General features: G+C 31.3%; 2 protein-coding genes across 2 annotated transcripts; one reads left to right on the top strand and one right to left on the bottom strand.

Moving 5' to 3' along the window:
- Positions 1 to 267: 267 nt before the first annotated feature.
- LOC106765319 (kinesin-like protein KIN-14F) lies at positions 268 to 9,155 on the bottom strand. Its single transcript, XM_014649895.2, has 17 exons — positions 8,924 to 9,155; positions 8,515 to 8,689; positions 6,150 to 6,466; positions 5,154 to 5,483; positions 4,947 to 5,015; positions 4,617 to 4,841; positions 4,451 to 4,532; positions 4,245 to 4,340; positions 3,987 to 4,166; positions 3,617 to 3,723; positions 3,005 to 3,183; positions 2,665 to 2,829; positions 2,327 to 2,580; positions 1,901 to 2,064; positions 1,633 to 1,827; positions 807 to 1,519; positions 268 to 701 (listed from the first exon to the last, which is right to left on the bottom strand). The coding sequence occupies exons 2-17, from the start codon at positions 8,681 to 8,683 to the stop codon at positions 539 to 541; spliced, it is 3,408 nt and encodes a 1,135-aa protein (XP_014505381.1). The 5' UTR covers positions 8,684 to 8,689; positions 8,924 to 9,155; the 3' UTR covers positions 268 to 538.
- A 7,718-nt stretch (positions 9,156 to 16,873) lies between these two features.
- Positions 16,874 to 24,537, top strand: LOC106763896 (uridine kinase-like protein 4). The gene is made up of 15 exons (XM_014648068.2): positions 16,874 to 16,999; positions 17,743 to 17,903; positions 18,802 to 18,893; positions 20,531 to 20,600; positions 21,144 to 21,262; positions 21,597 to 21,693; positions 22,087 to 22,166; positions 22,473 to 22,667; positions 22,778 to 22,861; positions 22,956 to 23,016; positions 23,502 to 23,562; positions 23,760 to 23,853; positions 23,928 to 24,000; positions 24,182 to 24,264; positions 24,364 to 24,537. The coding sequence occupies exons 2-15, from the start codon at positions 17,753 to 17,755 to the stop codon at positions 24,535 to 24,537; spliced, it is 1,434 nt and encodes a 477-aa protein (XP_014503554.1). The 5' UTR covers positions 16,874 to 16,999; positions 17,743 to 17,752.
- The last annotated feature ends 1,265 nt before the right edge of the window (positions 24,538 to 25,802 follow it).

Raw genomic sequence — 25,802 nt, 5'->3', positions numbered from 1 at the left:
CATCTTGTGAACATTTCCTCTGTTTTGGTATTCAACACGTTTAGAGACATCTACTTTTATTATTTAGCCTCTCATTTTAGAACTTTATACAAAAGGTCACTTTGTTAATTCTCCATTTTTATCACCATTAAGTATATAGATGTAGCTTTCTATTAACTCCAAGGGAGAGTATGAATATAATTTGACTGATAATGTTCAACGAAAGACAAAATAAAATTACAATAAGAAACATATACAACCAAGTACAATTGTAATAATTGTACAAGGTTTTCAATAATTTCTTTAGTTCCTCCATTACTTTTGTTGAATTTTAGCCGAATGCATAAAATGTAGTGAAAATATATCCATCTAGCAGCATGACCCCTCAAGATTTCAGAAGTATATTGACATACAAAAAAATTAAATTACAAAAGAGCTACACAATGAAGACAGAGGAAGTGATATGACCTCAGTCAATAATATTATGTAAACCGGCACTCCGACATGCACATCAATAGTTGTCACTGTACAAAATAAATAATATAAAAAATTGAAATCCTCAAGATAAAACAAAAAACTTTCCACGTGGCGTAGATCGGCTCCTTCTAAATTCAGGCAATGTAGTGTTGGTGCCTTCCTTAAGATTGCGTCCTGAACCATGTTGTAATATTTTATTTTCAACTTTGCTGGACAATAATGGTTCAGCTGCTTGGACTATTCCTCTGCAAATGACAACGAGTCATGTATCAATCAGACTATGGTTGTATGAATAATGTCATTTTCAATAAGAAACAAGAAAACGAGCATAGTTTTTTAATGATCCATACCTTGATCCAATGTTCTGAAAATTCCTAGAGATATTGTGATTTATCTTTTTAAGATTAACACCGTGGACTGCAGACTCCATTAGGTTTATATCATTCTCTGGCTCACAATAATTGCTCTTTCGAGGTGCCTCCGTGTCACGGCCATTTTCCATGTCAGTAATAGGTATCGTCATATCAGGCTTTTGAATCCTAAAGGGAAACTGTTGATGAGGCTTAACCTTGGTCTTACTGTCAGCCTTGTTTTTCCTAGTTCCACCTTGTCTTGCCACACCAAGAGCAGCTTGCTTGAGTTGTTCCTCTTCATGTTCTTGATTAACTTTCCGGGAGTTTATCTTCTGGAGGTTGAAGAGAGTTTCAGTAATGCGATCTTGCTTCACTGACTCCTGTGCGTGCAGATTCACCCTTGAGTTATTCTCTATAGATGAGGGCATCGGCATTGTGACAAGAGATTTATTTACTAGTACTCTAGCTGGAAGTAGATGCTTTGGGGTTGGTTGGTTTTCTGCTGTGTCACTTCGGACCTTGCTTTTAATGACTGACCCTCTATCAGTGGATATTGATCTCCTCCGGACTGGAGGTGATGGTGATCTACTTTTCCCTGAGCTCACTATTTTTTCTTCAGCCAGAATAGACATTTTTGGCATTGACTCCTTTTCTATATGTATTGAGGGAAATCTTGACCTTCTTTGCTTGCCCGATGAACAAGTTTTAGCCTGAAATTATAATTTCAGATTTAGAGACTACAAATTACACTTTAGTGTGATACAATTTCCTAATGTATGTTCACACAAATTTATCATTAAATTTTATTTCGGCATGGAATAACCTCAGAGCTTCTCTCGTCCATGTGTCTTTGGTAGTTTTCAGGCTTCATGCTGTCACTCGTACCACTTTTGGGCAAACGGAAAGGTGAAACAGCTCTGGGTGCTTTCTGAGATTCCGTGGGATTCCGTGCATTCCCAGCTTTCCATTGCTGTAGTTCAGTTTCCTTCCTCTCCAATGCTGATTTGATATTTGATATCTATAAATGTTCAAACTATTAAAACATTGGCCAAGTAAAATTGAAAACCGCTCAAGTTATGACAAAACCAAACCTCTTCCTTTAGCTCCCGAATTTCTCCAGTTTCTTTATTAGATTGAGCGGCTCCAAGTTCAATGGTCGCAACCCTCTCCGCAAACTTAAGTGTGCTTATTGTCTCTCCAAGAGCATTAAGCTCAGAATTTATATGAACAAACATCAAAGTTTTTGCATGACCGCCTATGGATATGGAAAAAAATCAAAACATAGGTTAAGTTGTTATATACGGCAATTGAAAACAGAAAACCACTATGGCCTTATCAAATACATCAATATTAATAATATCAATATTTAACCTGAAAACTGTACTAGAAAAAATATGGTGGTTGAAGCACAAAACAAAAAAAAAATACAACTCTTAATGCTGTTCCAACTAATTATAATGAGGAATTTGTACAAAGTAAAAAGGTAAATCTCGTCTCCATTGAAGTCTGATTGTTACCTAATGAATCTTGTAGAACTTGTGTGAGCTTGCTATTTCTATAAGGAATATGTTGACTCTTCTGTGCCAAAGCAGAGATAACATCCCCAAGTGCAGAAAGAGATTTATTTATATGCTGAGCCTCCTTCAGTCTCTCCCCAACAGCCTCCGATTTGTCCACTCTTTCACTTCCAGCCAAATCCACAAGATGGAGACAACCCTTAAGAATGGAGTTAGACATTAAGTCCTTCCCTCTGACATGAACTGTCAACACACTGCAATTGGATGGAAAAGAAATATCTCTTAAGTAAAATATATTTGATGCTTAGAACAACCATCTTTTCATTAAGAAATATTACCTATGAGAACGGCTGCTTCGCTCATTTAGAGCGGTAGCACCAACAGCTCGATTTCTCTGACCAACTTTCATTAAATCAATAACATCTTGGGTGCAATTAACCGGAACCAAAGATGCATCGGGCACATTAAGCCCATTTAACTGAGAGTTGTTTCGTATATCCAATGTGTGTCTTGTCAAGGAAATGAACGAGACAAAATAAATCATATTGCCAAAAATAATGCAAAAAGAAATACAGTATTAATTTTTCATTTTTTGGAGTTCGTAAGAAGTTTTGATGTGCAACAGTGAAAAATTATTACAATTTAACTTAAGTACAGCAAGTATAGCTTGAAGGATATCTTCTGTTGGAGCCATCGCTAACTAATAAATCTCTCACTTGCTCATTGTATATTTCAATCATTTGGACACCAACTTCATATTTTATGGCATCTGCTCTTTCCTTTGAAATATGAAATAAGTCACGCAAAGCCCTGTAGTTTACACCCCATGTCTCTTCAGTCATCAGATCAGGACCACTCTATCCAAGCAGTACAACACACACGTATAAGAAACTAGATAAGACAACATGAAAATCATTTTATTGCAGTATCGTGCAATCAGTTTTCTTTGTGCTTTTAGTAACATAGAGATCGTTTTAAAAAACATCTCAAAGCCAACATATTAACTGATAGAATTTTGTACCACGACAAGACATATGATCTACTCTTCATTTCAAGTATTCATATCATAACATGCAACACAAACAGTGGACGAAAATCTGTTTTACTACTACTTACTACTAGACAAGAAAAGAAAGTCACCATTTTCAGTACAAAACCATAATAATCCTGTTATTTCTTATGAGGCATCGAATAAAAACAAAGAATTTAGAATGAGGACAGCACTCCAATTTGAGTGAATGCATAAAATTGTGATAGACTGCTCAATTTCTATGTATAATGCTATTTTACCATTGTGTAGGTTTTTCCTGACCCAGTCTGTCCATATGCAAAGATGCATACATTATATCCATCTAAGGCAGACCTAACCAATGGTTGGGTGTCAGCGTATATTTCTTCTGCACATTGCAAAGAAAACAATCATAAAAGCTTCTTGAGAAGATATGTATTTCAAAACAATTATTTATTTATTTGTAACAACTTCATTACAGTATGATATCATGGTTATATTATCACATTACAATACTTTTTTTTCTATCACTCTTCGTTACGTAACCAAGTTTTCATTATCTAAAATAAGTACATTATTATTTTTCAAATCTTTATAGTACATTTTGCTGGTCCTATACATTTTCTATTAATACGTCAAAAATTAAAATACCTTGGGTGGCACTTGTTGCAAACACCTTATTGAATGAAAATACCCTTCTAGCATCTTTTCCTTGCTTAAGGGGATTCGTAATCATTATGTTTCCATTTTCTCCTATATAATCTACAGTAGATTGTCCATTTGGTTGTCCTGGCAAGAAGGGCCTCACTCTACAGTAGACCCTAATGGCTCCTGTAAGTCACCAAATCTGTTAAAGAATACAAATCATATAAGTAGATCCTTGAAAAGATGTATTGGATTCTTATGTACCTTTGAGGTCTTGTACTTGATTGTAAAGAAAACGATTCTCCTCCAGAACTTTGTGATACGAAGAGGAAGCCTCTTCAAGGCTCTTTATATGATTCTCTAAGAAGCACATAGAATTCAACTCAGAATTAAGAAAGAAAATTACATTAGAAGATTTTAAATACATGAAAGGATATTTCTTATGAAAATTAAAGTCTTTAGATCATTACCAAGCCTGTTCAATTCTTGGTCCCACTTTGATTGAATTTGTTTGAGCTCCGATTTTATCCCTTCATAGAAGTACCTCAGTCCCTGAAGCAGTAAAAAAAATCATTACAGAGAATGATAGTCTAAGATCCCATAATAAGCAGTACGTTAGATTTTCTACTTTTATACCTCAAGCTCTTTTTGCTGGGCATCAATTATTTCAGCATGCTTGGCACAATATTGGACACTGTGCTGATTATTATCGCGTTTTCCACCGCAAGTGCATAGTTTAGAGATTTCATTTGATGCGAAACTACGTCCTTGATTAAGATATAATGTGATAGCCTCCACGAATTCTCTCTTAGAGAGGCAACCGGTACCGCCTTTCAATATTTTCTTGAGGAAATGTCCAAGCTGCAGAAAGTTTTATATTTTAGGTACCCTTCCAAACAACAGAAGGTGTTCTTACATTACAAACGTCACAACAATACAAAGGAGAAACATTAGATTCAGAAGTACCTGAGTGCCTTGAGAATTAAGTAATGCAGAAAAATCCCTGATAACCTTCTTGAGTAAAGAATCTATTACCTGCACAAAATTTCACCCAGTCACAAAAAAGATTTCTTATCGCAAGAATCAAATGAATCTTCTTGCATAAAATTAATTTCTCACAACATATACAAACAACAATCTAATTTTCCAGTCTTAGGGAAGGATCTTACCTACCATTGCATTCAACGGTAGATCATCAACCCCATCAGTCTCTTTGAGGTAAGCCAGGAGAAGCTTGAGTCCAAACTGATCAAAAAGGGAAGTCAAAGCATTAGCAGCTTTGGTTTCTTCAATCGACACCTCTCCAGACAGATGAAGAAACTGTGATGACTCGGACTCATCAACACTTTCAGTGCCGAGTATGTTGGAAGGAGACCATTTGGGGAAGGAAGTAATCCTGACAGTTCCACCATATCTCCATACACCGACTCCACCCGACAGCTTCCATTCATAATACCCTTTCAAACAGAGAATGCAGTCCACAACTTTGCTCGACGAACCCCCCTACAAAAACACATTTAACCCTTAAAGATGCACATGCTTTTATAAAACACAATAAATAACCAATTTCTAACTCTACAAATCCAAATGGGCGTTACTAAAATTAAAATTAAAATTATAAATCATTGTAATGATAAAACAATTCATATTATAAAAAGGTAAGATCAATTTCATTCATTTCTTGAAACCATGCATAAGGCACTAATGCCAGAAGGCACCTCGCCGTGCAAAGCTACAGTTGAGGGTCATTGTACACCGCGTAATGCTGACATATGTAAAGAGGCGGTTTCCGAATTCAAGACCTTTAATCAACTGAGGTACAGATTTATCACTGCACCATGCTCTTGAAATCATCAAAGAATTATGTTTCTATACTGTATAAATGTTTCTATATTGGCCTGGTTGGAGGAAATTTCTCCATAAGCTCTTCTTGGAGAGAAAGAAAAACAAGAAAGAAAAACAAAATCAGCTTTTCTATAAAATGAAATAAGGTTATGCATAAATCATAAAACAGATTTAGGAGAACTGAAGAGCTTTTGGAAAAGTTAATTTCAACTCTTGGAAGAACTGAAGAAAATTAAAGTAATGGTATTTTGTGACTCAACCCCATAAAAACAATAGAGCAAAGATTGAATCTTTAAACGTAAAAGGGGTGAGGGTCATGGTCACCTTTTCCAAATCAGAAGCTTCGAATGTCAAAAGCTTCATGTCGTTGACCGCCTCCAGAAAGTTTCGCATGTTCTCGAAATACTGAATTGCGGACTGGGCGGGTCCCTCTGAAGACTGAAGGGCGAGGTTGTCGACCACCGCATTGTCGACAACCTTGACGACAGCGCCAGGGTTGACTCTGTTGAGGACGTTGCAGAGAATGAGACCGTTGCGGAGTGCGAGGCAGAATTCCTCTTCGGAGGGTTCTTTGGAAAGAGATGAAGATGCGCCATTGTCCATTTGGCGAAGCCATTCTGCTGCTTCGTATCTCCTTGAAGCTGTTCCCACCACCACGTCACAACACAAACAACCAATATTTAAAACAAGACAAAGAGATGGCGGGAAATCTCTATGCGACATCGTTTTACGGTTCATGTCTTGCATAATTTACTTTTTTTTTATTTATTTTAAAGACATGATTTACCCGAAAAAAATAAAATTATTATCTTTCACAATTTAAAATTTATTTATTTAAATTTATCAAAACAAATTATTTATCTATATACGGAAATAAGTTTATGACTAAAATTAGATAAACTTTCCGCAAATATTTATAATAAAAAAGAAAAAGAAAATAATATAATTTCTTTCTAAGCTGATTTATAAAAATTTTGAGACGATAACTTTTCCAAAATTAATTTTTTAACTGATACGTAACATGGTTTTACAGAAGTTTATTTCAAATTTGTTTTTATCAATAACGATAATTTGTTGCTAAAAGAAAATATTTTTGTAATCTATTTAAACAAATAATAACAAATTTAATTTTATGTAATTTATTTTATAAATTCTACAAAAGGGTATTTTTTTTTTTATTCGTAGCGAGAGTAAACATGTTAAAATAGCTTATTTCTTATTAATTAAGAGCGAACATTCTATGAGATCGGAATAATGCTTCTATATATTCACAGATAAAGTTTCCCTTGATTTTATTTTATTTTGTTTTCAATTCATTTTGTGTTTCTCAACGTGGTATAAAAAAAATGCTTCTATACTTTTTCTTTTCTCTTCCATCCACTACATTATTACTGCAACTTATTGATTTGGTTGATTTGGTTAAGAAAAGAGGAAGAAAAGGTATGTATGGTAAAAGAAGAAAGAGAAAAGGTTAAACTGTCTATTCTTCTGATTCAGTTTCATACTCTGTTTACTGTTATGCTTTTGACTGAGTTATGTTTACTTCAATTACAAGCACTGGAGGTTAAAGTTAAAGCAGTGTAGCCATGATTATTACAGATTTGTTGCATTAAATGGCAACAAAATCATGGTGTTTCCGTTTGAAATGAAACCTTATTGCTGGTTTTAGTCAAAGAACAATAGAAACTGTAAAGTAACAACTTTAACTTAAGACTACTTATTTGAATAACATAAATTTACTTAATAAGTAGTGCTATGTTCCTTGAATTATAGTACTATACTAGTTGAGATATCTTTAGAAGAACATGGTTGAGATCAGAAAAATTTGAATAACAATGCTAAAGGCCCACGCCACCAGCGAATGCTAGTGAGTTGGGGGAATGATCCCATTTCATAGCAACACCATCCCCAGGCAAATCATAATGCAATTCATAATTTTGTGCTCCACCATCTTTTCATGTGTCCTCTGTCCTTTTTTTGTTTTCTCTTTTCCAGCCTCACTTTGTTTAATTTCTCTAACCCAATTCTAATTATTACTTTTTTGTTTCTTACACAGTGTTAAGAATGGATAGAATGGAAAAGAAAATGTAAGAAACTAAATCAAACATGTTAGGAAAACCCAAGGAAATGGGGTTAAGAAAAGCAAAACTTTTTCTGTGAATGTAAAGAAACATTATTCTGAGACAACAAAACTTTGTTTTTTTTTTTTTCATTTTCTGGTGTACATTTTTTAAATGCATGCATATGAATCATAGTAAAAGAAAAGCAAGATGGGAGATAATTATTTAAGTTCAAATAATGAAACTTTTCCAATAAATGTGCCTGAACTCAAGCAACAAGCATGTGTCATTATTCAATTTTGACAGGAAATTATGCCATATTTATTATGGTGAGGGAAATCATAACTCCAGAGAAAAGAATAGTAATCAGTAGTTTCAGTTATCCATCTTTCTATGAATTTTTTTTTTCAGAAGTACTGTTAAGAACTTCAAAACAGAGAGATAGTATCAGTTCACTGTTTCTAGTTTCAATCAGCTTTAAACCAGAGTTCCCACTTCCCAGATTTGGTTAATTTTCTGATGAAACATTTTTGGTGAGAATTAAAACCTCATAGCGAGTGTAACAAGAGAACAGTGCAAAGGTGCAATGACACAACATAACCATAGTAATACAAGTTAAAAGTTGATACCTGCTTCCCCTGCTTTCCTCTGAGCCAATTCATGATCGTTGATGCTCTCCTCCGCCATCACAGGGTATGAAGCCTCATTGTTGTTACAAACTGAAGCCGAACCTTTCAAATTTAATCCTCTCTTATGAGGAGATGCGAAAATCGAGCTCAGTAAACTTTCCTGTGGCATGTTTCTCTGCAACACCAACAATTCCAGAAATGTTTCAATGCAGTTCCTAATATAGTAGTATCCAACCACCAAAAGAGCATCATCGGTTAAAAATTAAAATTCAAGTCCCACATTCGTCAGAAATGAAAAACAATCTCGTGTTCCAATTAGTTTTCGCGATTCGTCATTTCTATGAAAAAGAAAATCAAACTGTTGGAATCGAAAAAAGCTACATCATACATACAAAAAATAGCTAACCACCTGAGAACTGAAGCTTTGTTCTGAATATGAAAAGATGTTGGATCTGACGCAGAAAAAGCGCGTTCAAGAAGAAGCAGAGTTCTCGTGGATTTCTTATGAATGAAAAATGAGCGTTCAAAAATCGAAAGAGGGTTTGTATTAAATGTTTGGCTTCAATGTGAGGGAGAGTTTGAAGTGAGTTGAGAGAGAACTTTAAAATCAAAATCCAAACTACCTTGAATTTTGAACGTTGGTGTATCCGTCACTCCCGTGTCCTTCGGGGTTCACGGCGTCTTAACGGCGTCTCGAGTCCTATCTGACGTGGCAACTGCGGTCTCAATGGGACCCACTGAACGGTACGCTTCGCCCTGAATGACGTCGTACCAACATTGTTTCTGCCTTTAAAAACTTTCGTTTTAAATTAATACAAATTTAAATATATTTTTATAAATTTTAGGTGTTTTATGTATTTATTAACGTTTTTAATATGCAGACATATGTTGACATTGTTATAGTAGATTAAATAATAAATAATGATATTTTGAGAATCTTAAATGATGCGATTTACCTATTTTGTTTATGAACCCTATTTAAATTTCATTGACTGTAAATTCAATCAAAAAATATTGTTAACCTATGATTTAGTTTTACAAAAAATAATAAGTTTGTTATATATAAGAGTATACAGATTATTTAAGGTTTGCATGTGTACATTAATTACTCTAACTTTGCTTAAAGAATTACACTTATGGTGGTTTGAATTTTACATTAATTATCTTTTAAAGTGTTTATAGATTAAAACCATTCTCATATGAATTTATCGTTATTATTATAAAAAATAATACAAGCATTGTAGACCTTGATTTATAATTTGATAACCATACAGAAATCGACTATGGTCACCAAACATTAATTGATCATTAAAAAAAAGTTTTAATGGTTTTTAGTACATTTATTTAACTTTTACAAAATTCTGGGTTTCGAAAAAAAAATTATAAATTTATTTAAAGTATTTTTTTAATAGACAGTGTCACTATAAACATTTAAAAACAACGCATAAAAAGTAGTTTTCTATGTTTTTAAGATATATTTTGCAAATACTAATTATTGAAAATAAGGATTTTATATATAAGAGTGAGCGGGATATAATGTGTATTGTAATAATATTAAACATTATAAACAATATGAATATTTAAGAAGTTTTTATGAATATATATATATATATATATATATATATATATATATAGATTTTAAAATGGTTCATAAAATTTTAATTTAATCAATATTTAAAATTAGAATATTATAATAAAAATATATTAAAATAATATTTAATATCATTGTATAATTGTTATAACATGGATAGTGTATTGAAAGATAAAGTTTATAAGGTAAGAATATCTTAAATTCTTTTTCTTCTTTCTAGTTCTCTTTATCGTTCAAATAATATCATTAAAAAATCAATCAATATATTTTATTTTTTATTTATTTTGCGTAATATTATCTTTAAAAGAATGTTACTCGTTTTTAAATGTTTGAAAAAATACAACATATATAAAAATAGATTCTCTAGATTCCAATTAAAGAAAATTGAATAAAAATTTTATATATTAATGTCACCAAAATTAGTGTTTAAAAATAGTAAAAAAGAGACGGTAGGTGGGACCCATGTTTGACAGTGGAATAAAGGCATATGATATAAAACTATCAAGCCATGCGTTAGATTTTGAAATACTAACATCAGAGCCAAAATCTTCCAAAATTCAAACCTCTTTCCGAACGTTTGACTGATCAATTTAAATATTCTACACCTTTGTCTTTTATCTCAGTTTTAAGTCATCTTATTTTATAAAATAAGAAATAATAATTTAATCTACTTTCTCATTTCTTTAAATTACCTTCCTTCTAAATTAACTAAAATTTCATTATCAAAGTGTTTGTATCACGTATAATATTCTTATATTATTAAGACTTAAGATATAAGACAGTTTAAATAGTATTTTATTTTTTCATCTTTTATATATATATATATATATATATATATATATATATATATATATATATATATATATATATATATATATATGAGTTTAGTTAGATATATTTTAACAAAATATACCAAATTTTAAGTTAAAAAAAGTCTATGTTAAAAAAAATTAACTTTAAATTCAAAAATACTTTAATAATTTTAAAATTTAATTTAAAATAAAAAAAATAAAAGATAGTTATTTATAGAAGTTATTATTTTTTTATATATTTTTAAAAAATAGTTATTTTTTAAAATAAAAAATAAAGTAAAAGATAATTGTTTTTTATTTTTTATTTTAAATTAAATTTTAAAATTATTAAAATATCTTTAAATTTAAAGTTGATTTTTATTTTAATAAAAAAAACTTCGTAACCTAAAATTTAATACATTTTATTAAAATATACTAATTAAAAAACTCCTTACATAAATTAACAAATATATATATATAGAATAAATTAACAAATATATAGAAGTCAATAACAATAATATTTATATTCCTTCACATCAACGTGACTTCAATATTTTCCAATGTTATATTTTCATTTTCAATTTATTAAACTTAATCTTAATTGTTATGTTATTGTGTAAATGGTTTTGATCTTGTATTTTTACAACCTCACCCTAATTTCGTTAACCTAACTTTATTTATTAACATGACAGAAACACTCATATGCATAACTTGTTCAAACAATGTCAAAGATTAGATTCAATATATATAGACTAATATAGTTCCATCTCAAAACAAAACAATGGTATCTTTGATCTACAAAGGAATTAGGTTTCAAACCGATGATCTTAGTCTAATGAACAAATTCAGATGGATTAGTAATAAGTTTAATTAACATCATAAACTTCCAAAAGAAAAAATATAAAACAAAAATTGAATATTTTTACAGTAAAAACTCTTTAAAATCCGATTTGGACCTAATTTTAGTTTAGAAAAACGGGTTTTGTTTATCCATAAACTATTTTCTTTTTCCTTTTACAAAAGGTTATTGCAAAGAAAGTTTCTTCCAAACAAACAATGAACAACCTATTTTCTGTCAAAAACTGACAGATACCACGTTCGATCAAATTTTTCGAGTATCAAAAACAAACTTTTCCACTGTAATGATCACTGTTTTACAAATCCAAAGATGAAGCACACCTGAATTGGAAGGTAGTAGTCTGAAGATTGGAGGCCAGGAAAGACAGTGGAAATGTAAAACTCGGTCATTTCTTTGGAACCATAATCATATAAGCACCAGTTGCAAGGCATCGACACCAACAGCTTACACAACCTCATACAACAGTTAAAGAATAACTTATAAATTCATTTAACACAAAATATAAAAATAAAATAGTTATAAAAGTGTAATTTTTTGTTTTTTTAAGAAATAAAAAAGTAAAAATAATGTGAAATAAATGTAAAAAATTTAAGTCTATCAAATAATATTTTTGTTTGTTGTTTTCTTTAAGTGTTTTCCAACCATTTCCCTTGCCAATATTATTAGTATTGATGTAATTTCTTTTATTATTTTTTCAGTCATGTATTTTCTAAAATTGGAAGTGATAAATCTAGTCATTCTGAAATGCATTAGCTTGTTAAAGAAATTAAAAGGGTTAAATATGTTTTTAGTCCTTATACTATCAAGCGATTTTGGTTTTAGTCCCTCTTTCAAAGTATGGTACATTTTAGTCCTCCTACTTAAAAAAACTTTGATTTTAATCCTCTGAAACTAATACCGTTAAAAGTTCGCTGACGTGGCTAACGGACATACTGACATTATTTTTTTTTTCTTACACTGTCATAGTGTTTCGTACATTTTCTCCCTCTCTCTCTCGTCTCTTTCAGGTCAGTCAAATTAGTTTCAGTAACACAATGAAAATTGAAATGGCAACCAACAAAAGAATCAGCCGAGCATGGTCGCAATTATTTTTAGTATAAAATGGGCCCTTTCCCATTTTAACCTGCTAATTTCCAATAAGCTTCAAATTGGCTTCTTGGTCTCATTCAATTTGACCACCATTCATACATAATTGCTGCTGCACATTGCATTCTTTCAAGTTGTACAGCGAGATGGAGCTTATATTCCATCTTCAAATAGGATAGAACTTGTACTCTTATTCACCTTACCGAGGAATGATCCCTTGTCTGGGTTTCATTCATACTGTAGCCTACATTTGTTCCAGTTGTACAGCGAGATGTGGCTTATACTCGATCTTCAAATAGGATACCACATATACTTGTGTTCATCTTGGCAAGGAGTGATCCCTTGACTGGGTTTTATTCATTTCTTCAGTTGAGGAAATACCATGTATGCTGTTTAGATAGGAAAACCATGTGCTTATTAAATAAAAGATAAACTCATCCTTTTGAATGAGGAAATACAGAATCATTTAGAAATGTTGTCGATATGTAATACCTCTTCAATCCATTTGGTTTATTCTAAGCAGTCTCCAGAATTCTATTACCTTCCGGTTTCCGTGGTCAATTATTCTCAACTAAATACGCCATATACTTCAGGAACACTCTCCATATTCCATCTATAGGATTTACATGCTATCTAAATTTTAGATCACTAGAAGTACATTTAATAGCATATTCCAGGAGACAACATAAAGAAATATTCAGTATACCGATTGTTTGTTACATGGAAATTGAGCTCGCTGTCGGCCACTTGGTGTATGTTTGAATACACATCCAATGCTCGCCTCTAGCAATAAAATCAAGTCCATATATATATATATATATATATATATATATATATATATATATATATATATATAATTTATAGAGGGTTCACTGATTGTCTTACAAGGACTTATAGAGAGGGTGGCATANACCGATTGTTTGTTACATGGAAATTGAGCTCGCTGTCGGCCACTTGGTGTATGTTTGAATACACATCCAATGCTCGCCTCTAGCAATAAAATCAAATATATATATATATATATATATATATATATATATATATATATATATATATATATATTATTTATAGAGGGTTCACTGATTGTCTTACAAGGACTTATAGAGAGGGTGGCATAAGGGGTCTCTATCGTGGAGTAGGTACGAATTTGAATCACTGTTGCATTTCTCGTATTTTTGTATCGTATATCACTGTTGCATTTAGTTCTCAAAACGTTGCGTTTGGGTCAACGGTCCTGTGATAGTTGGTGCAGGTCCTTCAGGACTAGCCACAGCAGCTTGGGAAGTAAACGTTTTGAATTGGCAACCTGCAATCGTTGCCACTTTGGGTGGTTGACAAAATTCTATTGGTGCTGGCGTGGTTGGTGTTGGGGAACATGGAGAAGTTTGGCCTGAAAAGACCTTTGGAAGGTCCTTTGTCGTGGAAGAACAGAAAAGGTAAGATCCCTGTTTTGGACATTGGAACGTTGGAGAAAATTAAATCCGGTGACATAAAAGTTGTTCCAGCCATAAAGAGGTTCGACAAAGGGTGTCTCTAGAGCTTGTTAATGGTGGAATGTAAGATATTGATGCAGTGGTGCTTGCAAAGAGAGAGGGAGAAAATGTACGAAACACTATGACATTGTAACAAAAAAAAAATAATGTCAGTACGTCCGTTAGCCACGTCAGTGAACTTTTAACGGTGTTAGTTTCAGAGGATTAAAATCAAAGTTTTTTTAAGTAGGAGGACTAAAATGTACCATACTTTGAAAGAGGGACTAAAACCAAAATCGCTTGATAGTACAGGGACTAAAAACATATTTAACCCAAATTAAAACTCTAGGAGCTAGTTAACCTATAAGCGTATAAATGTCTATGTATGTTATGTTTAAAATTTTTGTGTCGTTTTTTTTTTCTTTTTTTATTATCTTCTTCCTAACAAACCATAACTTTCCTAAATATTTCTTACTTATTATTTATGACTGAAAATAAAATAATTTTAAATAAAATATAGAGGAACAAACTCATAGAAAGAATATGATGAATGATAATTCTGATATTGTTGGATAAATATATAAATAGTTTAATATAAAAATAGTATTATATTAGTATTCTCATCTTTTTATAAGTGTTAGAATCGTTTCTTTTATAAAATATTTGTCTGAGAATATTAAAACAAAACTTGGATTTATAGATCAAACATATTTTGTTATGATATTTTTATACAAAGAGATTTTTAAAATAAAAAAAAAATCATCTATGATATTTAAAATTCGTCAATAAATTAAGATTAAAAATGGTTTATTAATAATTAAAATCAATAAAACATTTGTTAATAAATTTTATCAATAGATTAAAAGAATAGTTAAAAAATTGTTAGTAATTTTTTGTTTTACTCACAAAAAAACAATCTATCAATAAATATTTGTTAGTAGTTATTCACGATTTTTTTATGTATTAGGATCTGAGTATTTTTCCTCTCATCCAATATTGTGTAAAATATGAATTATTTCAATTCACATATGAAACTATCATATGCGAGTTAAGATCATGTTAAGTATGGTTAGTCGATATCATCTTAGTCTTATTAGGTTAACAATACTTCGATCCAATGTTAAGTTACTACAAACATTAGGGTATTATGTAGGACTGAGATCATCTAGTTCACAATTAGAACAATCATATGCGAATTGAGATCATATCTAATTTGGACAATCGATATCATTTTAATTTTTCCATAATGATAATACTTCAATCTAACATTACCATATAACATTATTGCTTAAAATCTAAACCTTCCTAAAATATGATTACATTCCTAATATATATACAGTCAACCCAATGAGGTAAAGACCAAAATAATAAGGTATATAAAGGTGATTTACCTTTTTGAACTATTTTGAATTACATGTGTTGAACTAAAAGTCACATACAACTCAAAACACTTATTGACCTCAAAAAAGAACATAAAAAAATTTATTCTATTATTATTGACTTTCATAAGATGACTGAGTAGAATTTTTCATAATATGATATTTGATCTTCTAAAAAGATAAAAAAATATTAAAATTTTAGAAAAAAAAGATAGAATAAGACTTTAAAAAAAAAATTCAGAAAAGTGGTAATTTTTATAAAATAAAACTCAATTAATAAAGATTTATTTATAATCTTATCCTTTTATTAATAAAACAATTGAAAGTTTTTTTTTTTAAAAACCATCATTATTTTCAGACTATTTTTTAATCCCTACAATATGTACAATAATTTTTTTTAGCATATGACATAGTAATGTGATTTTCATTTACCATATAAAAAACAAAACAAATCTGTTATAACATTTAAAAAAATGAAGCATATATTTAACCTGAAAAAAAACCGTGTACTTCTAAAAAATAATCTGAGCTTGACTCAGTTTTTTTTTTTAGGTATTATTTTCTAAGAAAATATACTCATGTGAATGAAAACCAAATTTGATATTAGAAAATAATTATAAAATAAAAACAGTGAATGAAAGTTGTAGAAGGAACCAAGGTTAGTAGAGACATGAGATTCAGTGCCAAATGAAATTGCTAAAAATTTCGGTGACAGCACAGCACCTAATACTTGAGTTGTGGGGTCCTCATATTAGAGACTTTTCTCCACTTTTAACTCTACAAAACACAGACCCACTAACCAACCATACTCTTCTGTCTCATCTCAATTCTTCTACGTAACACAATTTTCAAAAATATATTAATTAATAATTAATATCTATCACTACCTTACATAATCACAATCATCAAAACCTAAACACACATTAATAGATCTATTAAGTATTTATTAATTAGATAATGCACTTACCAAGGGAAGACAAAAATGCAATCAATTTAATATTTAATATATTTTCAATAGCAATAATGAAAACATTTAATGGAATAAATATTTTTTCTTTTTGGAATTAATTACATAAGAAATTTGATGTTATTTTCAATTTAATTTGAAGTGGAGCCGGAAATCAAGATTTCTTTATCTCGTTCTGTTTATGGCTTCAATCGACGTCACTATATATAATACCAACAGCACGATAAAAAAGGTGAAAAGGCAGCTCCACCGTATGCTGCTATATATTTATTTCCCCTTTCTTTCGTTTTTCTTTCGCTCCGTTCCTCTTTCGTCTTCCTACAATTCTTTCACTTCAAAGGTACGTTTCACGCTTTCACTGTTTCACTATTTCACTATTTCGATCCTCTCTGCATTTCGTTTCTCCTTTTGTCTGGATCTGGATTTCTTAAACTCAGAAAAAACTGCATTCGTTCATTCATAGCTGCGCTCTCTGTCTTCGTACTACAATGGCAGCGATTACCTTCCTTCTAACTGAACCGCGTTTAATTTATCTGTTTCTTTTTGTTTTGTTGCACGCAAATGTATAAACCTTGAAACCTCTCTGTCTCTCTCTTTGGTTGGACTGGTTGTTACGTGCACCGCATGGTGATGGAATCATGTTTTTTTTGTCCATCGGATCGGATGGAAGCGTCTGATGTTGATGATGTCCTGAATCGTTATTATTTATTTGATAGATCATGCCATGGACAGAACGAAATTTCTAAATGCTTCTTTTGTCCTTTAGTTCAGTTCAGGAAAATATAATAACGCTTCTCTGATTATTTGTACGTATAACGCCTTAGGAAGTGGCAATTGTTAAGGTCTTGTATGGTGTACTGAAATCATCCTTTAGAAGGTTTGAATGAAATTCATCCCTGAAGGGTGAATCCAGCTTAAGCATTGCTGTTACGGTGAAATGGTTGCCTTGATTGATTCAATCAGCCACATACGTTTGAAAGCTGTAAAAACTATTATTGTTGTTATTATTATTATTATCGTTACTCATATTCTTCTGTCTTTTATTGAGTGTTTGTTTTACGTTTTTACATTTTATCTTTCCAGGTCTTTGCCTATGGGAACTAAGTCAGTTGTGGATTTAATGGAGTCTTCATCTGAGGTTCACTTTTCTGGAGTTTACATGGATGGCATAGAGCAAAGAAACGCTGGCGCAGAGCAACCGACTACTTCTGCAACCGACATGAACAAACAACCTTTTGTGATAGGTGTGTTTTTCCATGACAAGCTACCTACCTATGCAGTCATAAAATCATATATTTGTCTATTTGTGTCATGGAAATCAATGTGGGTACTTCTTACATTAACTTTGTCGTTTTTGCTGGACCTCATCTAATGTACAATAGTGTAGTAAGTATACTAAGGATTTTGGTTACTATAAACTGAGGCTCTAGACCCCAGATGTGAATTGTGGTGTTCTGTTAAGGCAGAGGAATATCCCCAGTCTTTCTTTTCCTCCTGCATTAGCAAATGATTCCAAAGCCTTTAGCTTTTAGAAGAAGAACAATATTACCTTTGAAGACATCATACTTCAATACAATATTGTTTTAGTTTAGAGCAACGGCATTCTTGAAACGTAAGTTTATCTGATTGTGAAAGATAAACTACCACCGACTCAATTCATACTGGTTGTGAGAAAAAGAAATCAGAGTCGTCATACTTGAGTAAACTTAAAAATTCACATGAAATGAAAATACTCGACACTTTATGTCAATTTCTAAAAAAATTACTTTTGAGTTATGCATAAACTAATTTTAACCTTATTTATTTTTCCTCTCTAGTAATTATTTGGGGAAAAATTTATCCAAAATGAACAGACTCTAGGTTCTTGCACCATTTCTCCTGATTATTCCTGTTACTTTTTCAGTCTACAGTTTTGAAACTGGGTCTACCTCACACACCTAACCCCTAACCATATAAATTAGAGCTTCCGGCAAATTTGCTTAGTTAATATTGAAATTTTCTTTGTTTCAAGGTCAGAAGCAGGAGCTTTGAAAATAAGATCTCGACAGCTATGCATGTCTCATTTTCACATCTTAGCAATTTTTATAAAGTATCTGATCCTAATTCATTTTCTGTTTACTTTTTCGATTGTGCATGTGACAGGTGTTGCTGGTGGAGCAGCATCCGGTAAGACATCAGTTTGTGATTTGATTATTCAGCAGCTTCATGACCAACGAGTTGTACTTGTTAATCAGGTATTTATATTCTACAAATACGAAGAGTCCATTACATTTTGAATTTCGAGCAGAAGGAATAAATAAGAAGAAAATAGAAATGGATGTGATAAATGATAGAGATAGAAAACACACAATAAAAGATAGGGAAAAAATGGAGTGAATTTTTTTATACACACTTAGTGGTGATTAGATTGATAATTTATAAGTATTTAAGTATGTGACTCAAACATATTTACGGAAAACAGTCAGTGGTTTTTAGTTTATGCTTCAAGCCTTATAACTTATTAGCACCCTCTATCCTCCTATATTTGAATTCCTTAGTATTTTGTTCGGTCATATTGTCCCAGTGATATCCCAAAGTATTTTGAACCGATTGTTTTCATCATCTTTGATCTGTACTATTTTCAATTCAATATTGACATTCTGTTGGGCACCAATATTGTGTTGTTCTCGTCACCTCTTTTATCATGAACATGTATGCTTTTCTCCCTCCATTTCCCTAACAATATCAATGATTTTTGTTACTAACAGAAGTCATCCATTTAAAAGCTTTTCGGATATGTTTCTAACATTTTTTACAGTTACGGCATCTCCAATGTAGGTGTTCTTCTGTCATTATTAATGTCTAATAATTCTATGGTGTTGCAAAGCAATTTTCATGGGTTACAAACAAAGCTTATTTGCTATATAAAGCAATACTGCTTTCTACTTTTTAATGGAGTCTAATTAATTTCATAATATTAAGTATTAGTATATATTTATCAATTAAAGGTAATTTATTTTTATTTAAAATTAATTTATGTTTATTAATCATTTAAAATAACTTATATTTTAATAATATACTTCTTCACGCTTTTTTTTAAAGTTGTGATTAATTTAAAATTCATTTTATTGTAGAATTATTAGTTCTCATTATTTTTTTCATTATTATAAAAAGTAATTAATATAAATTAGTATATATATAATTGTTTTCAGTCTTTCCTCTTTCCATTTTAAATTTTGAAATAAAAAATTGTGTAAGTAAAAAAATTGTATATTTATTTTTTATTCTAACTAATTACATAAAAATATTATAAATTAAAGTGAATATCAATAAATAATATAAAAGAACGGTCAAATTTTGGGGTCATTTTAGGAAAATTTATCGACTTGGAGGATTGGAAAAAAATTGCTTACAGTAAGAAAAATGAATAAACACAATTAATTTCATACTAATTAAGAAAGTCAGTTAATATCATTTAATTTATTACTCAATTCAAATATATACACACACACACACACCAACCATTGGAATTTGATATAATAAATAAAAGCAATTCAATGAGAATAGAATAGCCATATAAAGAATGGTGTTTTACGAATATTAAATAGGAATAACTATTTAGATTTGTTTGTATTTAAATTTCCTATGTCAACGTTTTCTGATATTTGAATTTAAATGAGGTATATAATATTTATTATGGCAACTCAAGTGAGTTGCTTGAATGATGATCTTAATTTTTTAAGTTATTTATTTATTCACATATTTTACTTTTCCTTTTGTATTTTGGTCTTTAACGTTTTTGATATTTCGTGTTTAAGAATTAGGATTGATGCGTTTTATTGCACTCATTGTGATATGCTGAGTGGAATAAATGAATTACATTTTACAACAGGATTCATTTTACCATAATTTGACTGAGGAGCAACTTATAAGAGTACAAGATTATAACTTTGACCATCCTGGTAAGTTCAATTGTAAAAGGTTACTCTCTCCTTATTAATTAGTGACTTGCTCTTTACATTAAGACATTGTAAAAAGTTACTCTCTCCTATAGATAGTTAAATTTCTACCAGAACAAATCCATTACATTCAGTGAGTACCAACTGCATCTTTCTTACTCTCAAAATGCTTCAGGAAATTAACATTTGAAAGATTTACGTCATAATTCACCTCAAAATTAAGTTTCAGAGCTAGAATATTCTCGAATTTAGCCTATAGATGAGTATGGTTGGTGAAACCACTGCAAATTCATTTCAGTGTTACTAAATGTGTTATATGGATCAAGAGCTTTGTAAAGGTTGAACAAAAGTTCATATAATACAAGACTTGAGTACCTAGCGAGCATAATTAGTAACTGAGTCCACTTCGTAATGGTAAATATAATACACCTAATAACTGATAAGATAGCGAATTTAAAAGCGTTTGTCTTTTTTATATATGTGAACGATGGTCCTTGGACTTGATATAGCTACTTTATTTCTAATTCATGTTGTTGATATCATCAGAAGCTTTTGATACTGAGCATTTGCTACGTGTCATGGACAAGTTGAAGTGTGGCCAAGCAGTAGATATTCCGAAGTATGATTTTAAGGGTTACAAAACTGGTGTTTTTCCAGCGAGACGGGTATCTCATATTTTCCACTTTTTATTTATAACTTTTAGTCCACGATCTTGAAATGCTTAACAAAACAGGCTAAGACTGATATAGTTCACTACTTTTAGTTTTTGTATCATGCTAAAGAATAGTTATTTTATTTGCATAGAACAAGCAAAAATATATTAGGATGACATGACAGCGATGTTCTTATTTGAATTTGAATAGTTTGGGTACTAATGATTGCCAAATTATGCAGTATATATGCTTCTTCTGCAGTTTTATTATTTCCAGCAGAGTGAAATTTATATGGGAGACATTTTTTTCCACACTTCCATTTTATGTTGGTTTAATTGTTTTGCAGGTAAACCTGGCGGATGTTATTATTTTGGAAGGTATCCTTGTTTTCCATGATCCACGAGTGCGGGCATTGATGAATATGAAGATATTTGTCGATACAGGTCCTTTATTATTTTATTTCCATTATGTTTATAGCGTACTCTATTCTATTATTTTGTTTCCCGTGGCTTTGATATTTCTTACTTTATGAAGGTTCTGTTGTCATATTCATTCCTTTTGGTCCTGTGGGCTTAAATTTCACTCTTCCTAATTCACTTTGTGATATAGGAGAGTGGATATCCTGCACATTATCTAAAATTGTTCATGTTCTTCTCACGTGCTGATTGACACTATCTTCGCCTCCCACACCCTTTTTATACTGGTTTCTATTTTTATCAACGATTGCCTTTGTCTTCCTTCTGGCGCTATTTTACAAGCACGCATACTTTTATATTTTGTCTTTTTTGCACTACGAAGTTATGTTGTCATTTAACATTATGAAATGTTCAGTGCAGATGCTGATATTCGCTTGGCGAGAAGAATTAAACGGGATACTGCTGACAATGCTCGTGATATTGGAGCTGTGCTCGATCAGGTACTTACTCTCCAGCCACACCATTTGCACTTCCATTTTCATACTTTGATTATCTTTTTTTTTTAAGCTTTTGCCTTAGTATTTCTTACATTCACTGCACTTCAAGACCTAGATATGCTATTTTAGTTCATAATGCTGAGAGACTGTTATGCAATTTCATTGATTAGAAAACTTGTAATTACTCAGTTTTATGAAATTCAATCTTTAATGATCTGTTTTTTTGGTTTTGTTAATAAACCAGGCTATTATATTCCCTTTTTAGTTTACTATATACTGTAGTTACTGATTCTTGTATACTTGATACAGTATTCTAAATTTGTGAAGCCGGCTTTTGATGACTTTATTCTTCCCACCAAGAAGTATGCCGATATCATTATACCCCGTGGAGGAGATAATCATGTAGCTATTGATTTGATTGTACAGCATATCCGCATGAAGCTTGGGCAGCATGACTTGTGTAAAATATACCCTAGCTTATATGTTATTCAGTCCACTTTTCAGGTATTCCTTATCTTTTGTTGAATTTTTTCAATCATCCCTATTTGGCTGGAGATCCAAATTTTGATTTTGCTACTGGAGGCTGAATTATCAGAATAATTGCTTCGATGCAGATACGGGGTATGCATACCCTGATTCGTGATTCTCAAACAACGAAACATGACTTTGTATTTTATTCTGACCGTTTGATTCGTTTGGTATGTAATTGGGGTTCACTTGCTGCTCTTAATTTTAGTGGTGACATGACATTTTCTTTATGCACTAATGGTGAAATTTTGCCCACTTGAAAAGGTTGTAGAACATGGCCTAGGGCATCTTCCATTTACGGAAAAGCAAGTAATCACTCCAACTGGTAAGCCGTTCTTTTCAATCATAATTTTCTTGGCTTGTATTATATAGACCTCTGATGATGCATTATTCTCTTCTCATTGTACTTGGAAGTGCGGTTGATGTGCTTGTTTTGTATGTCTGCTTTCTAAAATCTTGCCGTATCATTGTCACAAAAATGAGGAGGAACATAGACTACTTGTTTCTAGCCTTGTTTTAGAAATGTCTAACTTACGTTGGACCTCTTGGAAGTGCTATATATCATTTCTACAGTCTGAATTCCGAGTCTAATAGATACTTCATAGAATGGGAACCTAAGGGGGTATCGTGTTATTGTACGGTTGAGAGACATGTTCTGCTCATGATGTTAATTTCCATACTAAAAATGATAAGCTTTCGTGGCTGCTTCTTAGTTGACATTCTCCTTCGAACATTCAAAAAGTAGAACTAGTTTGTTTCATGTCTTTTTTTTTTTTTTATGGTTACAATTAATACTGTCTTTTAATGCAGGATCTGTTTACAGTGGCGTGGATTTCTGTAAGAGGTTGTGTGGTGTCTCCATCATCCGGAGGTATTGTTTTAGTGCTGCAGGTTTCTTTTTTCTATGAATATCTTTGTCATCCTTGCTATAGAGTATTGACAAAAATTTGTTCTTTCCTATTCCTTGGTTTGATGTGTTCCTATGATGATTATGTAATTTTAGATAAATAAGAAATAATTGCTTAGAAAAGAAACTGTCCTTAAATTTGGTATACAATTCAATGTCAGTGGCGAGAGTATGGAAAATGCTTTACGAGCATGCTGCAAAGGCATCAAAATTGGGAAAATTCTTATTCACAGAGAGGGCGACAATGGTCAACAGGTTCGTCATCTGTGTGCTTGGTTATGCGTCTTTTCATTTCAGGGTCAGTAACTTATCCTTTGATTATTGAGCAGCTAATATATGAGAAGTTGCCAAAGGATATCTCAGATAGACATGTATTGCTGTTGGATCCTATCTTAGGGACAGGTTTGCATCCTCATCATTTTTTTATGGTGGTTTTTAGGTTCTAGTTTGAATATTTTACATTGTGTAAACAAGTATAAGAACAGACAGCAGTCAGCTGCGACTTATTAAGTCACGTAACAACTGTTAGCATAAAAAGGATGTGTTAATTCATTTTTCGTTTTGAATAACATTTCATCTTTAGGTAATTCGGCTGTTCAAGCAATTTCTCTACTTTTAAAGAAGGGTGTACCAGAGTCCAACATTATATTTCTCAATCTGATATCAGTAAGTTATTAATGTTTGTGGTTCCTCGATATATCACGATATCATCATGCCTTAGTTTTGTAGATAATGATTTACATATATGGTCTCTCATATTGTCAGGCACCTCAAGGTGTTCATGTGGTCTGCAAAAGCTTCCCAAAAATAAAGATCGTGACATCTGATATTGAAATTGGTTTGAATGAAGATTTCCGTGTCATACCTGGCATGGGTGAATTTGGGGATCGATATTTTGGAACAGATGATGACCAGCAGGTGCTGCTCCCTTCACAGTAGTTATACTCCGCCACTCTGTTGGTTTCGGTATAATATTAAAGAGCTAAAATTTTTTGAACCAAGACTTTGCTGAGTTGTAGTTCTAAATGAATTTTGATCACAATCCTTTAGTTTTTATAATCAGACACTTAGAATATTCACATGCCTTTTTTTTTACCATTTTCTGTTATTCCAGAGTTTTCTTTGAATTTATTCTTTGTCGGGTACTGGCTTCCCAAAATTCATGTTTAAGGAATTCAGAGATTTGTACTTTATATGCATAAATGAATATATAAGCTCTTGAATGTTCGAAGTATCTTGAATTCCCCGGTTGGTTTTATATGGAGAGTGTAAACTGCATATGAAGATGTAGCTTGAGGACAGTGATAAAACAAATTAAAAATCTAGAATGCAAAGAAATCTACCTATTAAAAGAACTTAAATATATTAATATTGTTTTTAGGTTTTGATTTTTTTTAATACCACTCAAGTCAATCTTATAAATTTTAGTGTTAGTAGTGGGAATTGAATTGAAAACCTTGTAATTCCAAGGAGAAATGTGAGATGATATAGAAATAAAATATAGCAGGTGGAGGATATGAATAAAAACCGAGAACAATGTCTGGGCATTTCTTCCATCGTGTCATATACAAGTTCGAAATATAATGTTTTTTGGTAGAGAAACTTTAAAAGGCTTTTGTAAATTCTTTTCAAACTCTCTTCGCATATTTTTTACCAGCTTTTATCCGACTTTTTCCGCTTTTGAAAACAAACAGGGTCTAAAAGTTATTTGATCATTAGATTTTAGGGCTTAATCATAAAAAATTGAAAAATGTTAGCATTATATACATAAAGAGTTAATCATAAATCATGAAAATCACATCTACATAAATTAAATAAAAATAAATAGTATAACACCATATTTCCTTAAAGAGAATAATTTTTCAAAAATTCCAGTGATAGGAAATTCTTTATTATATTTATCACTTTATTTCAAATTCTAATTTAATTTTCATATTTCCTTAAACAACAATTTAGGTTTTAATGTCGAGAATAACAACACTGATTATGTATAAACTATTATTGTGATATTTTATAATTGTCCAATAAAAAATTATATCCTAGACACGACCTTAAATTAATTATGATGAAAACCAACAGCTTTAGCACAGATAACAATTTACACCATTGGATGATAAAATAATATTCTTCTAATTTTTTCACTAAAAGATCAGGAAAAAAAAGAAGAGGAAATACCTTAAAAATTACGAAAGATGTCAGTTCAT

This window comes from Vigna radiata, chromosome 6, assembly GCF_000741045.1.
Source record: "Vigna radiata var. radiata cultivar VC1973A chromosome 6, Vradiata_ver6, whole genome shotgun sequence".
NCBI classification, from domain to species: Eukaryota; Viridiplantae; Streptophyta; class Magnoliopsida; order Fabales; family Fabaceae; genus Vigna; species Vigna radiata.
This window is presented reverse-complemented; position numbering and strand designations above follow the sequence as displayed.